Raw genomic sequence first — 14,100 nt, forward strand, 5'->3', positions numbered from 1 at the left:
AAAACAGCTGCTAAATTTTTTTAATGGAAAACCTACATCCTAGTGATCCTGTGCCGGGATTAACTATTTCAGAATGCAGGTCAGGCCTCAGGCATTGAACGCATCTTTATTTGATTTTTTAAAATGTCATGTGGGAAAGGGTTCTTCCCTATCCTTAATCCCAATGCATTATGGACACCACTTCAGCTACTGTTTGTGAGAATCAGCAAACATGAAGGTTATACAGATTACTTTTTTGGATAAACAGACCAATTAAGGCAGCTAGGCTACGTTCGCATCCAAAGAACTCAACGTCAGCAGACAAGAACGGAATCTCTGGTGGCTCAGGGGGGCTTGGGGTGACGCAAGGCCACACGGTCCAGCTCCCTCCGCTACTTGCTCGGTCCTATCATTGCAGCCAGAATTCCGTTACGTGATACATGTTTTCTTGGATTTATACTTAAATATTCATGAAAACACGTGCATGCAGGTGCACACGATGACTCTACTATTAAGACACTGGGGGCAGCTCTGTTAAAAGGAATACTAGCTAAACAACGTAACATACAGATTGATTTGTCTAAGATGTGGCGACTGGTGAGTGAAACTGTTGAGCTCTGGATTCTGTTCAAATTGCAAGAAGTTTAATGTAAAATTGTCAAGTTAAATTTTAAAAGTCTGCCTTGCATTTGTGGCTGTAAACCATTTTTTGCATATCTTAAATATCTTTTCTCTGTTTAAATTGTTTGAAAATTCAGAAATATCCTATAGACCATTACTGGTCCATGGAGTATTAAGTTATGAGGTTCCCCAACGTTTGGATTTTCTGTGTTATAATATACAAGTACATGCACAGTCCTTAAAGTAAGCCTTCTACTTATTTTATTTAAAATGTTTATATTCTACACTCTCAGCTTTGTTCATGAGATATCTTTTAAACATGAAATCTAAAAACAAAATACAACAAAAAGTAGTAAGAACTACATAACAAGATCAGGAAAAATAGAAAAGTATAATATCACAACAAAAAATTACAAGCCATACAGCTTCAGGGCCTTTGCAAGGACAGTTAAGAATAAGGAACAAACCAATAAATGAAGAAAAGACTGGGGGAGAGCAGAAATCAGTACTAGATGTTGAAGTAGCACTTTGGCTATTTCCTGAAACTAATGTGTAGCCAGTGGACACCTTTTCATATTGACCAGGTGTGCTCCCGAGAGCCCAGGCCAGCGAGCATCCTTGCTGCTGTGCTGCTCATACCAAAGCTGCTGAACAGCCTTCGGATGCAGTTCCAGGTACAGAGCAAGCACGGCAAACCAACCTAGAGGCGATGAGAGCTTGGACAACTGTGGACATATCATGTTCTAAAAGAGGGGTGGCAGAAAGCAAACCAGCAAACTGCTCGAGGCTTGCTCTGTAGATGCAGACCTAGCAGCACTCCCACCCTGGATGAGAATGTCTCCCCAACACCCACCCTCAGCAGACACAAAGGAGGTGGTCAGTTGCAATATCAGCTTCGAGGGGCATAAACTGAAAGGTGCTCTACATGAGGAAATCGACATTCAAGCAAAAGCAATATTAGAAAGCCTTGGCTTGTGGTGCCATTGTGCCACAGAAACATACAACAAAACCTTTCTAGAATAATTATCACCCGAACATGTGCAGAAGAGCAATAAAAATGCCAGGTGCATACCTACATGACGGTGTGAGAAAGGAGGCCCTGGAAAAGGTTCATTCAGGCAATGAACTAATTTAAAAATATCTGAGAGGTTTTTTTAGTTCATCATTTCTGTGAGGTCCCAAGGAAAAAGAGTTCCTGTTTGTATATAAACATGTGAATGTCAGCACGTTTTTGCAGATGGGGGAGATGTGAGAGCATGTCAGCTCAACATAAGGATCAGAGAATGTTTCCAGGCAGATTATTTCACAGATACAGCTTTCCCAAACTCCTGCTATATAAACATATAGTGAATTCCTGCCCAAATGGATATATAAAAGGAACAGAAATCCCCTCCAACCACTGTAGTAGATATTAGGGATGTGCATCCTGAAAAGATTTGAGTTTCCCGCTTCAGGTTTCACCGAAGCAGGGAAAATATTTGCAAAATACCGTAATTCTGAAGTCGCCAGCCGCTTCAGAATTATGGTATTTACTCGCTTTGGTATGCTCCGTAAAAATTCGGGGCATACTGAAGTGAGGAGGAGCAACTCCCCCCCCCCGGGGCAACCCCTGCACCCCCCTGAGGCAACTCCTCCACCCCCCACCCACTTAACTCGCCAGAGGGAGAGGGGGAGGGTGATCAGCTGGGCACCGCTGCCACCACAGTGGCGGCAGCATGCACGGCAGCACAAGGCTGCTACAGCTTGAAGCCAGCCGGCTCCTCTGCTGCCGCACCACCTCCTGAGCCTGCAGGGCGGTGGGGAAGGCCGGAGCCACCTCCTCCGGCCCTTCCTTCCCTTCAAATGGTTGCTGCACTGCGGCGGCCATTTGAGGGGCAGGAAGAGATTTCTCCACCTCTTCCGCCGCTCCGCGGCTTCGTGGGCGGCAGGAGTGCCGGAGCCAATGCTGCCACCGCTGCTGCAAAGGTAAGTGGGGGTGGGTGGCTGGGGCAATGTTTAAAGGGCCCCGCCGCTGCTTGTAAGCAGCAGTAGGCCCCTTTAAACTCAACCCTGAAGCTTTGTGAAGCATTACAAATGCTTCAGAAAGCTTTGATTCAGAAATCCCAAATCTTTACGGATTGGGTCTGATTCGGGCATTTTTTCCGAATTGGATTCCTGAACTGCACGTGCCTAGTAGATATCCAAGCAAAAATTCTCCAAGTGCAACTTCCTCAGTTAACAGCAACAACATTCAATTTATATACCACCCTTCAGGATGACTTAACACCCACTCAGAGTGGTTTACAAACTATGCCATTATTATCCCCACAACAAAATGCCCTGTGGGTGGGGCTGAGAGAGCTAGAAGCTGTGACTGACCCAATGTCACCCAGCTGACTTCAAGTGGAGAAGTGAGGAATCAAACCCAGTTCTCCAGATTAGAGTCCCGCACTCTTAACCACTACACCAAACTGTCTCTTGTTACAATAGACTGCTTTCCCAACATATTGAGAGCCAGTTTGGTGTAGTGGTTAAGAGCGCAGGACTCTAATCTGGAGAGCCAGGTTTGATTCCCTACTCCTCCACTTGAAGCCAGCTGGGTGACCTTGGGTCAGTCACAGCTCTTCCAGTGCTCTCTCAGCCTCACGCACCTCACATGGTGATTGTTGTCGTGGGGATAATAATAGCATATTTTGTAAACTACTCTGAGTGGGTGTTAAGTTGTCCTGAAGGGTGATATATAAATCAAATGTTGCTGCTGTTATTATTAAACCTTGGGTCAGTCACAGCTTCTAGGAGCTCTCTCAGCCCCACCCACCTCACAGGGTGTTTTGTTGTGGGGGTAATAATGGCATACTTTGTAAACCGCTCTGAGTGGACATTAAGTTATTCTGAAAGGCGGTATACAAATTGAATGTTATTGTTGTTGTTGTTGTTGTTATTATAACAGCAGTTAAAATATTCACAACCCCTATAGTTGAAGCCATAAAAGATACAGTTTTAATTCAAAAGCATCAAATGTAGTATCTGGCTTGGCAAAAAATCCAAAAGATGAGGCACCTCAAATTACTAGTTATATATGAACCAAACAGCTACTGCCAGGAGGAGGACAGACTCCTTTTGACATGCAAAAAAAAAAAAAGTTAAGGTTATGCTGGAGATAGTGGGACCCAGGTGAACAAAAAAAACCAAGCAGTGATTGCAGCAAGAAGTGGAAACTGGGCAAGATTGCACGTTCTCCATCTTGCATCAGCAGAAAAGCTGATAGAACCCGATTAATTTCTGCCTGTAAACATCCCTGAACCTGATGTTAAGCTGAAAAACCAAGGCAAAATGCACAGAGCATAATCTGAAAGACAGCACAGTACAGGAGATTAAACAATGGTTCACTGCTTATGTGGCACAGATGTTAAAGTAAGAAGACTTGTCAGTTTGGTGTAGTGGTTAAGAGCGGTGGGACCACTGCTGGCGCCAGGGTTTTGGTGCCTGTGGCATCCCCCCTGCACGCACGCGCATAGCGCGCACGTGCCACGGACTGCGCAATGATGTCATCACGTGATGACATCATCATGCAGCGCAAGCCGGGGGCATTCGCTGACGGATGGCTGGGGTGGCGGGCGGAGGCTGCTCTGCGCTCCGCACGCCGCCTCAGCAGCGGCTCGTGGCTGCTGCACCCGGCTGGGTCGTGTGGTGGCGGCGGAGGCACGGGGCTGGCTGGCTGCAGCAGCTGCGGGCCAGCCACACCCGCTCTGCGGCGCATGCCTCCACCCTGACACCCCCTCCGGCGCCTCTCCAGTGCCCTCGTGCCTGAGGCCACCGCCTACCTGGCCTCTATGGGCGTGCCGGCCCTGGGTGGGACTCTAATCTGGAGAACCACGTTTGATGCCCCACTCCTCCACTTGAAGCAGCTGGGTGACCTTGGGCTAGTCATGGCTCTCTGGAGCTCTCTCAGCCCCACCCACCTCACAGGGTGATTGTTGTTGTGGGGATAACAACAAACTTTGTAAACTGCTCTGAGTGGGTGTTAAGTCATCCTGAAGGGTGGTATATGGAGTAGATGTCCTAGGAGAGCCCTGGCTGTATCTCTGGTAGCCGCCCGAGTGGGCCTGCTTGTAAGGCTGCGCATGATGGAGAGTTCCGCCGGGGGACCAGCCGCCGCTGTAGGGAGAGGAGTATCTGCGGCCGGCGCTGTGGGGCCTGCATGGCGTATGAGCAGCGGGGCCACCAAGATGTTCGCCGCCAGGCTGGAAGTTGCCGGGGCTGTCGTAGGGCCACGGGCGCTGTGCATAGGGCGGTGTGTGGTGGGGGCTGCCGTAGCCCTGCGGAGGCTGGCAAAGGGCCTCCGCCTCCCAGGGGAGGGCTCTGGATCCCGCTGCCGGCCAAGGGCAGGGGCCTGAAGGGCAGTATATAAATTGAATGTTGTTATTATTATGTTGTTGTTAATATCCATGCTTTCTGAAGCATGAATTTCGTAAGTGCCTCTTCTCTTCAAATTGGAGTCTTTCTGATCCTAGAACTGTGCTCCTAATAATAGTATTCTATCTAGAATTCCAAAGCAAACTGAAAAGGGCTTTATTTTCATTATTGAAAAAACGGGATGAAGACCTTCACCACAAGGTCCCCCTGAAAGCAATTTTGTTGTTATGTTCTACTGATGTTTTGTTGCCGGTACAGCATTCAGGGATCATGAACTGTTGAATCAGAGCAATTAAAGGTAAACGATTGCCCTCACTGAGTCAATCCAGAAACACCTGGGGGGGGGGGGGAAGCAGTGCAGAAAAAAGGTCTACTACACTAAAACAATCCTGAGAATTAGGCACAAGAATTATGCTGACAGTACCTTAGGAGGATTAAATGGGTACGTTTCTGGAATTTTTATTTCTAGTTGGTATCTTCCTCCTGTAAAAGCCAAAACACAGGAATTATATTCTTTGCCAGTATTATCCTACCAGAACATTTTGTCCTCCTAAAAGCACATCAAGTGGTATTTTAAAATTTTCTCCTGAGAAACATAAGAGGTTATCAGAGAATGTAATTTCAGAAAGAAGTTATCCTAAAGTAAAGAATTCTAGATTCTCTGCCTCTGTTTGCCATGGAGAGTCCTCACAGCACTAGTCAGGGAATGTACTGACACTCTTGCAGAGTATTTCATTTTCTTATAGCTCCACTGGTCCGTCAGGGGAAACCACCAGTATATGGCAAGGCACAATCCATTGAGAACGGCATCTGCACTTTGTTCGCTTCAGTGAAGAAGCAGCCCTCAAGATGTGGAAACCGCAACAAACATAGTAAAGCACAGATGCAAAAACAAGTCACGGTTCAAAGATACTGAGCACTCACATACACCTTAAAACAACAACAACTGGAGCCCTGGAAAGAGAAAGAACACTCAGTGATTTGGGAGCTTAACCGAAGCATCAGATGTAGCAAATAGGAAATTACTACTTAAAAAAAATTAAAACTCTTTATCACAGAAGACAGATAGTTATGGCAAAAGGGGAAAGCAAATTTCCAAGGGGCAAGACCCCTGCCCTAAGACACCTCAATAGCCTTGGGTATCAGCAGTTTATAGATATGAAGTAACAAACACTCTTCCTCATATAGCACAAGTGCATGGCCTGAAATGAAATAAAATGGATGCCAGCTGGTCAACAGCCTGGAAAATATTTAGAAGGGAATCAGAGCAGCTGACTAATGGCCCCTCCCTGCCCTGGAGAGAGGCATCACTTAGGACAAGGAGGCTCCTGGCTCATCTCATCCACGCCCGGCCTCACTTCCCTCACCCACTTGCCTTGATGAAGCACCACCTAAAACAATTTAGCAAATCTGGTAGCTTTTCCCATCCGGTACTCAAACGGTCATCAAGCACCATTCACACCTATAATCCACTTCAGGAAGACTCAGGAAGCCTCTCTCAAATCCAGTGTCCACTTCCAGAAAACCCATTAAGTCATTAGTTTTGGGGCAAAGACGTCAGCTCACCCCAGGGTGCATTTTGCCCTCTAATTAGACTCCCTGGCCACCAGGGACTGTGTCTCTCTCTCTGGAGCCAAACATATGCCCCCAAATCTGTTTGGGCCTCTTTTCTTCTCCATGAAATGCTGGTTGTTTTGCTGCTGCCTCCACGGACCTCTAGCTTTAAGACTGGTCACTATCGCCTTCCCCGAAACTGCTTTCTCCCCTTTTCCTCCCTGATATTCTCTTAGTTAGCCCCGTACATGTTCTGTGGTGGTTTCCTGCACGTCCACCCCTTTTTCCTCTTCAATAAACGTTTCCAGTTGAACATCTGCCTGGCTTATTTTGAGAGTTCTCTCAAGGGAATGATCCCCATAAACATAGGTAGAGAATTCCAGTTCCCCCTCTCGCTTCATCTTATTTAAGCTAACTCCCTCAGCTAATCAGGAGGTGCCTATTTGGGAACATTCTGTTTAACGGTATCATTATTGACCCAAACAGAAAAGAACCCAGTATTCAGCAAATCCGGTTCATTCTGCATAACAGATCATTTTGCTGCATAGAGAGGTCTTATCTAGAATTACAGAAAGCAAGTCGATCACAATTTATCAATCACAAGGCCAGGGAATGACTGGAAGGCCTGTGATATGGCAACCTTGCTCAAGTCAAGCAGGTATGGCCTGGGTCACAGCCACAACAGCCAGACGCAAGAGGTGCTGGGAGTGCTACATAAGCCTTGAGGTCCTGGGAGTCCTACATATGCCTTCTTCCATCACGCAACCTTGACTTACATGATGGAAGAAGGGCAAGATACTAATATAATAAATAAAATGACGACTGTGAGCCACAAAGGTGAGAAAATTGCAAAGGCAGGAAAAAAATATTTTTAAATGCACCAAGTATGGCAGTTCCAAAAGAAATAGTTATCAATACTGCTGTGTGAGGCATTGCTAAAAACATTGCCTACTTTTTGGTCCCTGTGTTCAAGTGGGTAAATTCAAAATAGATAAATGCAAAGAACACAATCTCTGCACTGAAAGAGTTTTGTTTTAAGTCACTGAAATAAAGAAAGCTATGATTGGATAGCATAAGCAGTCCAGAAATGTTTTATATCAGGAAAATGAGTATAGTACATTGTACTGTGTATAAATTAAATATTTTTCAAAAGTTTTTTTTTTAATTTCAATTTAGTTTCTAGTTATATTTTAACTTTATGAACAGCCTTCCTTGGGAGTGAAGAATCTCACTGATTTAAAACCGTATTATTTTAAACCATCTTCTGGAAATGAAACACCTTGTAATTTTGAGCCCTCCTTCTTCTGAGACATTCTCAACTAGAAACAAAATCTCAAGGACAGAATTGGCTCCCATCAGACAATCATAAATCTGTTTGCTCAGGATGCTAACAGGGCCCTGTTTTTCAGAAGGGACCGAGCACACTTCCTGACGGGGATGGCAACTGTTGCCTCCAGGGCCTGATGCTGCTTTTGAGCTGCATTCCAGTTTTGCAACCTAGAACTGGGCAACACATACAAAGAAAAACTGCTGTAGCATAGTGGTTAAGTGGTTGGGCTATGAATCAACACTCTGCTAGTTCGACTCCCTCTACTGCCATGAACTCTGCAGGTGGCCTTGAGGCAGCCACTCCTCTCAGCCCCAGCTCCCCAGCTGTAATGTGGGGATAATAATGACACTGACTTTGTTCACCACTCTGAGTGTGGCACTAATCTGTCCAGAAGGGCGGTATATAAGCAGACGGTTATTGTAAGTACACGATTATTATAATCTTCCTGCATTTAACCTGTATAAGTAGGCATTGTCAAGGTAAGAAACTGGAATGCAAGTTTTTTAAAAAATAAATAAATAGGGGAATCAGAAAAGTTCAAAATACAACTACTGTATTGCAAAAAAACCACCCTTGGTTGTATATAATAAATGGGAACAGAGTTATCCTACTATTTTAATGCATTTTCCTACCAGTATAGTCTCTCTGTCTCTCTCCAGCAAAGCACTAGTATTGTCATGGCGCAGTCTGGGCTCAGTGAGAGTGAGGACTCCTCCTCAGGAGAAGAGGAGCTCCATGTAGCCGGCCCTGACTCAGCAGAGGCTGGTCATCAGGAGCCACAGCTGCTGGCGGATCGGAGCCTACAGCCAGCAGCTGAAGCAGAGCCATCAGTACTCTCCAGCCCCAGCACCACAGGGGAAGCCCAGCCAGGGGCTCCCCCCCCCTCCCGGTTTGCCCACGTGTAAAGAACGCTGCAGACAGAGGCTGAGGCTGGAGCTGCAGGAGAGACGGTGCAGTGCTCGCCTCCTGAACCGACGCCAGTTGCTGGAGAGCGATGGTGAGTAGCAGTAGAATGGAGCCCCAGCAGCTGCCTGTTATCCATGTCTGGCTATAAAAACTGAGCTGAGGGAACTGCCAGGCGTGGAAGCAACGTGTTGACTACCTGCAACCACGCTGTTTCCGTGCACCTTGCTCGTGCCTGCTTTTGGACCTGACGCTATCAGTGACCGACCTTGGACTGCACCTGACCTAGCTCCTGGACTCTGGACTGACTCCTGGCGTCATCTCGTGCTCTGACCACCGTTCTGACTTGGCTCTTGCTCCTGGAACTCCCCGCTGGACTTGGTGTTGAGGTTTGGACTTGAACCGCCCTGCTTGGGCTGGCCCAGCCCGTGACAAGTATCTAAATACTCGTCTCATTAAGTTCAGGGGGAAACTGTTGATATTTGTTTGTAAAACAAAACATTCTGTAAGGGAGCATTCTATAGTAACTCACAGCGCTGAATATGTGGCAGGGTCTATATTTTGAAGAGACCACGGATAGCTTTCCATTATGACTTACATAGTACCATAGAGGTACATGATGCTTTGTATAGTAATACAAGCAAAGGAAAAAGGTTTGAAGCACAAGAATACATTTTTGTGTTATTTACATGTCAACAGATACCAACCAGGGTATTGTGTTGCTAGGCTGTGTCAAGGTTGTGGGGAAAAGAAAGGTGTGAGCCAAAACACTTGTCAGGGCATTAAATTCTTCAGCACAAGAACTAAAACATATATACTTTCAATCTGATCCTAAAAATTATCTCTTTCCCTCATAAGAGATTATACATCATCAAATGTTTAGGAAGACAGCCCTCCAAATTTTGTTCAGATGTTCTTATATCATTAATGTAAAACTTGTTGCACTGATGGGGTCACCACAGTAAGCTGTGTTCTAACTGATACGTTAGGCACAGAAATTTTTCCAGGCCCCCCCCCCCAAATTCCAGCCCCCTCCCCAAATCATGTGTGTGTGTGTATCAGAAGCCAGTCTGAGCAGCAACATCCCACAGCAGGAAACAACCATTATTCAACCCATGTGAACAGTTAACTGCAAGGCTGAACTAAAACATCTTAGTCCAGAAAGACATCAAAATGAATCACAATTTATTTGGAGAAAATGTAGTATTAAAGCAACAGGGTTTGAAAGGTCCCATGGAGTCCAAAATATTACTTGCCTTCATACGGGGTGTCCGGAGGTCCTGCTATCTCTCCTCTTAGCTCGGTGAAATTCTCATCTACAAGATCTACTTTGATCTGATTTTTGCTTGTCTTCAAAAAAAGAACAGAAAAATTGCAGGTCAGATGCGCTGAGACACACACGTGCGCCCGTGGGCCTCTTCCCCCCCGGATTTAGGGGGAGCATCACTACCGACTGCTGCACAAGCCGGCGTATAGATCCACGTAAAAACTTAGCGTTTTAAGATTCTGAAAATGCATTCTTGCAGCCACTCAAGTAAACTCAGAAAGGATATCCTAAGAATATGCCTCTGCGGATACATTTTTAAATTGATTTGAGTCCCAGAACTGCTCACAGTTAAGAGACTCACACCTCAATGGAATTTAAGTAATCTGACGGTGTGTAGAACTTTAGTCAAGTATTTCCTGCAGTCATTGACCAGCATAACTGAGAATCAAATAATCCAGTTACCATCAGTTGTTAAAAACAGCCACCAATAGGTTGGACTAGAGAAAATAAAATTACTTCACGCAGCCAGAGACCGGGTTCATCCGCATCTACATCCTCTGACATCCGACCCCCACAGTCTCCCTCCTAGTTCATCTCCTGCCATCTTTTGGGCATCAGGTGGGTGAGGAAGAGCAAGAAATGATAAAGCAGGAAATGCAACTTTGGCAAGTAGCATGTTGACAAAATGAGATCAAAACACGTACTTGTGTGTGAAGTATCCGAATCTCCTAAATAATGAAGCAATCATGTGTAAAAGAAAGTTACTTCAACCGTCTTTTAAAGCAAATTGGCACTCTCAGGATTGAAAAAGTAACCACAAGCTGCCATAAGAACTGAGGATCCAACAGATTCGACTCATACTAAAAGGGCACTGGGAACACTTCTAAGCAGGATGGGGGAATATACCTGATCAGTGGTGGATGTTGAGGAAATGCAAGAACCGTCAGTGGTCAATGCAGGATAACTGGGGGAGTGAAGGGGAAGACTGTCCTTATAACCGCCAGGAGACAAGGGGAGTCACAACCAGCACCGTACAAGCTCCATTTCAGGGGCAGGCTGTTAACATCACTAACGCTAATATCTTATAAAGGAACTGGGCACGTGCACAGTGTCAAGTCTTCTTGCCTCCCAACAATTACTAATTAGTACGGCACTCCACCCCTGGATGGCATGTGGTTGTCACCAGACAAACTGCCTCCACATCTGCTTCTGTACAGAGAATCATTATAGGTACATGTAAACAGCAGGCATTTCCCTTTGCCTCTTCCCTGTCATATCAAGGCTCTAATCCTATATACTTTCCTTGGGAACAAGTTGTACTAAACTCAGAGCCTTGCTACAAGTGACATTTTACACGTGAAGGATAAAGGATCATTTTCGCAAGTCTTTCTGGGAACTGAAGTTCCTCTCCCCCACCCCTTTTCCTTTTGTTCCTTCCCCTCGCTGCCTGAAGAGACAGAGAAAGCCTGCGGCAACAGCAACTTTTGCAAATGGTTCCTCCAGTCACAAGCCTGCTCTCAATGATCTTTGGGGCAGGCAGCTGCAACTTTCTCAGCTTTCTCCGGAGCATCCCCCCCCCCCAGCAAGACGATTTGCAAAAGCCGATGTTGCCGTAGGCTCTCTCTGTCTCTTCAGGCAGCGAGGGGAAGGAACAGAAGGAAAAGGGGTGGGGGAGAGGAACTTCAGTTCCCAGAAAGACTTGCGAAAATGATCCTCTATCCTTCACGTGTAAAATGTCACTTGTAGCAAGGCTCTCAGTAGGATTTACTTTGGATAGTGGGTTCTTATGTTTCTCTGACAGTCTGAGCTGCATCTTTCCATACTGCCATGATAATATGAAAAGTCTCAGACCATAGGTGTAAACTATGGGGGAGGGGGCTGAGGGGCTTGAGCCCCCAAGGATTTGGCTGGGGGGCTAAGCCCCCCCAGGCAACCAGTGAACTACATGGAGGCTGAGGGGCTCAAGCCCCCTCAGATTTGGCCAGGGGAGCAAGCAGTGACAAACAGTTAGTTACAATGACAGATGGACCACAGGACTGTCCACCCTTCCTGTTGTATCATTACAATTTCCATGATTCTTTGGGGCTTTGTTCCTGTTTTTTGCTCATATATATTTGCACGTTTATTAAGAATTTATAATTTAAAAAAAGAATTGCAGTTTACAAATTACAAATAAATATTACGGAAGAATTAAGAGACTCTAACGGAAGATAAATGATTTTGAAAATCAGGCTCCTGGAAGGCAAGACTTACACACTAGCAACAATATATGCACCAAACAATGCAAGAGAAAATTTTTATGAAAATGTTTTCCAATCTATTGTTTATTTTCAAGAAGATAAATGATCTTTGGAGACATGAATGGGGTAAAGGATCTAAAAAAAAGATAGGTGGAAAAAAATCCAAAGAAGGCAAACTTCCCAGAAGTGTGTTTAATTATATGGAAATGTTACAAATGAAAGATGCTTGGAGGATCAAAAATCTGACTATTCAAGGATTGATATGTGCTGGATATAAAAACCTGAGTTATTTATATTGTTTATTATATGTTTACTCTTTCTTTTTTTTCTTTTGATGTAATTATAATTGTGCTATCGTTTTTATTTTCCTTTTTCTGTTCTCCTTATATTTATAAAAATAAATTTTATTTAAAAAAGAATTTATACACTGCCAAAATACCTATGGCTATGTCCCACGCCAAGTAGCTTAGTCCTTAACCCTGGGTGGCTCCGCCCACTTTCAATGTAGCAACAGTCAAATTGCAAGGCTTCTCTTGGGCATAATCTATACATATAAAGACAAGTGTCCTGACTGGCTCATCGACACCCAGCCCAAACCCCTGGACCTAGAAACGTGAAATTTGGGCAGGACGTTCCTTTTGTGGTGTAGAGGCTCACTAAGAAGGGATTTTAAGAGATTCGCCCCCTGAGGAGGTAAAAAGGGGTAAAATGTGTTTTCCCATAGGGATACAGCTTCCCTGTGTGGCTGGGAGGCTGCTCTCCCACCCACACCAACTGCCAGCTCAGCCTCCCTGGGGTCATTTGCATATGCGGCCTTGATTGGCCATCTCCAACATTCTAAAGAGTATGTAGGACACACGCAGTACCTCAGGACACATTCATAGACTCCCAGTCATTGAATATGTCCTGAGGTAAAAATACACCGCCCTTCCAGGGTTGCCAATCTCCCTGTGGGGCCTGGCTTTCCTGTGTGGCTGGCAGGCTGATGGGTCAGCTGTGGAACTGTGTTCTGAGCTAAAAATTACGTCAAGGAAACTGCAGACAGTTGAAGAAAGACAGTACACGACTCCTGAAAAGGGATTTTATATAAAAGTCAGTATGGCAGCTGAGTTTTTAAATGTTCGTGGGGAGATGGTGCACGACCTTTCTAGGGGCCATTTCAATGCGAACCTCTCACATGAACTTGCCGAAGGGCCGACCACACCATCCTTCCCTCAGTCCAACTCCACCTCACACCTCTTGCAGCCATCATCTCTTACTGCCCCCAAGAAGCCTCCTGGAAGACGTTGTGCAACATATACTGATGCTAAAAGGAGGAAGCAACTTAGAGATGCGGCAAAAAATATGCACATCATACTCCTGTGGTGCACTGAGCAGCAGTGGCCAAGTACCAGCAAGTCTCACGTCCAAGAGAAAGGTGACCATCCCTGTAGGCCTGGGCACAGCATTGACGACCTAGCAGACCTAACAGCTGCAATATATTGTCGAAGTATTGTCGAAGCCACGATATACCCTGATATCACCACTATCAGGCAGTAGTCCACGGAAGGGCTGTGCAAGCGTGCCATTCTGACCCCCAAGAAAGACAAGCCTGCCATCATTAATGAAACACAACTCCTGCTGTGGAGCGCAGGAATGCTCCTGCACTCTACAGCAGCCCAAAACACACCCGCGGATCAGGCCCGTTTTGGGATGCCGCAGCGCGCAAGAGCGTTCCTGAGCTCTGCAATGCCTCAAAACGGGCCCGTTTTGAGCTGCTGTGGAGCGGCCATTTTGGTATGGATCAGGCCCGTTTTGGGATGTTGCGGCAC

At 45.7% G+C, this 14,100-nt stretch overlaps 1 protein-coding gene across 2 annotated transcripts in view; it reads right to left on the minus strand.

Moving 5' to 3' along the window:
- UBE2K (ubiquitin conjugating enzyme E2 K) overlaps positions 1–14,100 on the minus strand; it is a 57,758-nt gene that overhangs the window by 16,946 nt on the left and 26,712 nt on the right. For both annotated transcript variants that reach the window (XM_054989763.1, XM_054989762.1), the window contains exons 2-3: positions 10,039–10,132; positions 5,420–5,478 (exon numbers count right to left, since the gene is read on the minus strand). In XM_054989763.1, the coding sequence (XP_054845738.1) occupies positions 5,420–5,478; positions 10,039–10,132 (153 nt within the window). The remainder of the gene's footprint in view (positions 1–5,419; positions 5,479–10,038; positions 10,133–14,100) is intronic.

Source organism: Eublepharis macularius, chromosome 10 (assembly GCF_028583425.1).
Source record: "Eublepharis macularius isolate TG4126 chromosome 10, MPM_Emac_v1.0, whole genome shotgun sequence".
Taxonomy (NCBI): domain Eukaryota; kingdom Metazoa; phylum Chordata; class Lepidosauria; order Squamata; family Eublepharidae; genus Eublepharis; species Eublepharis macularius.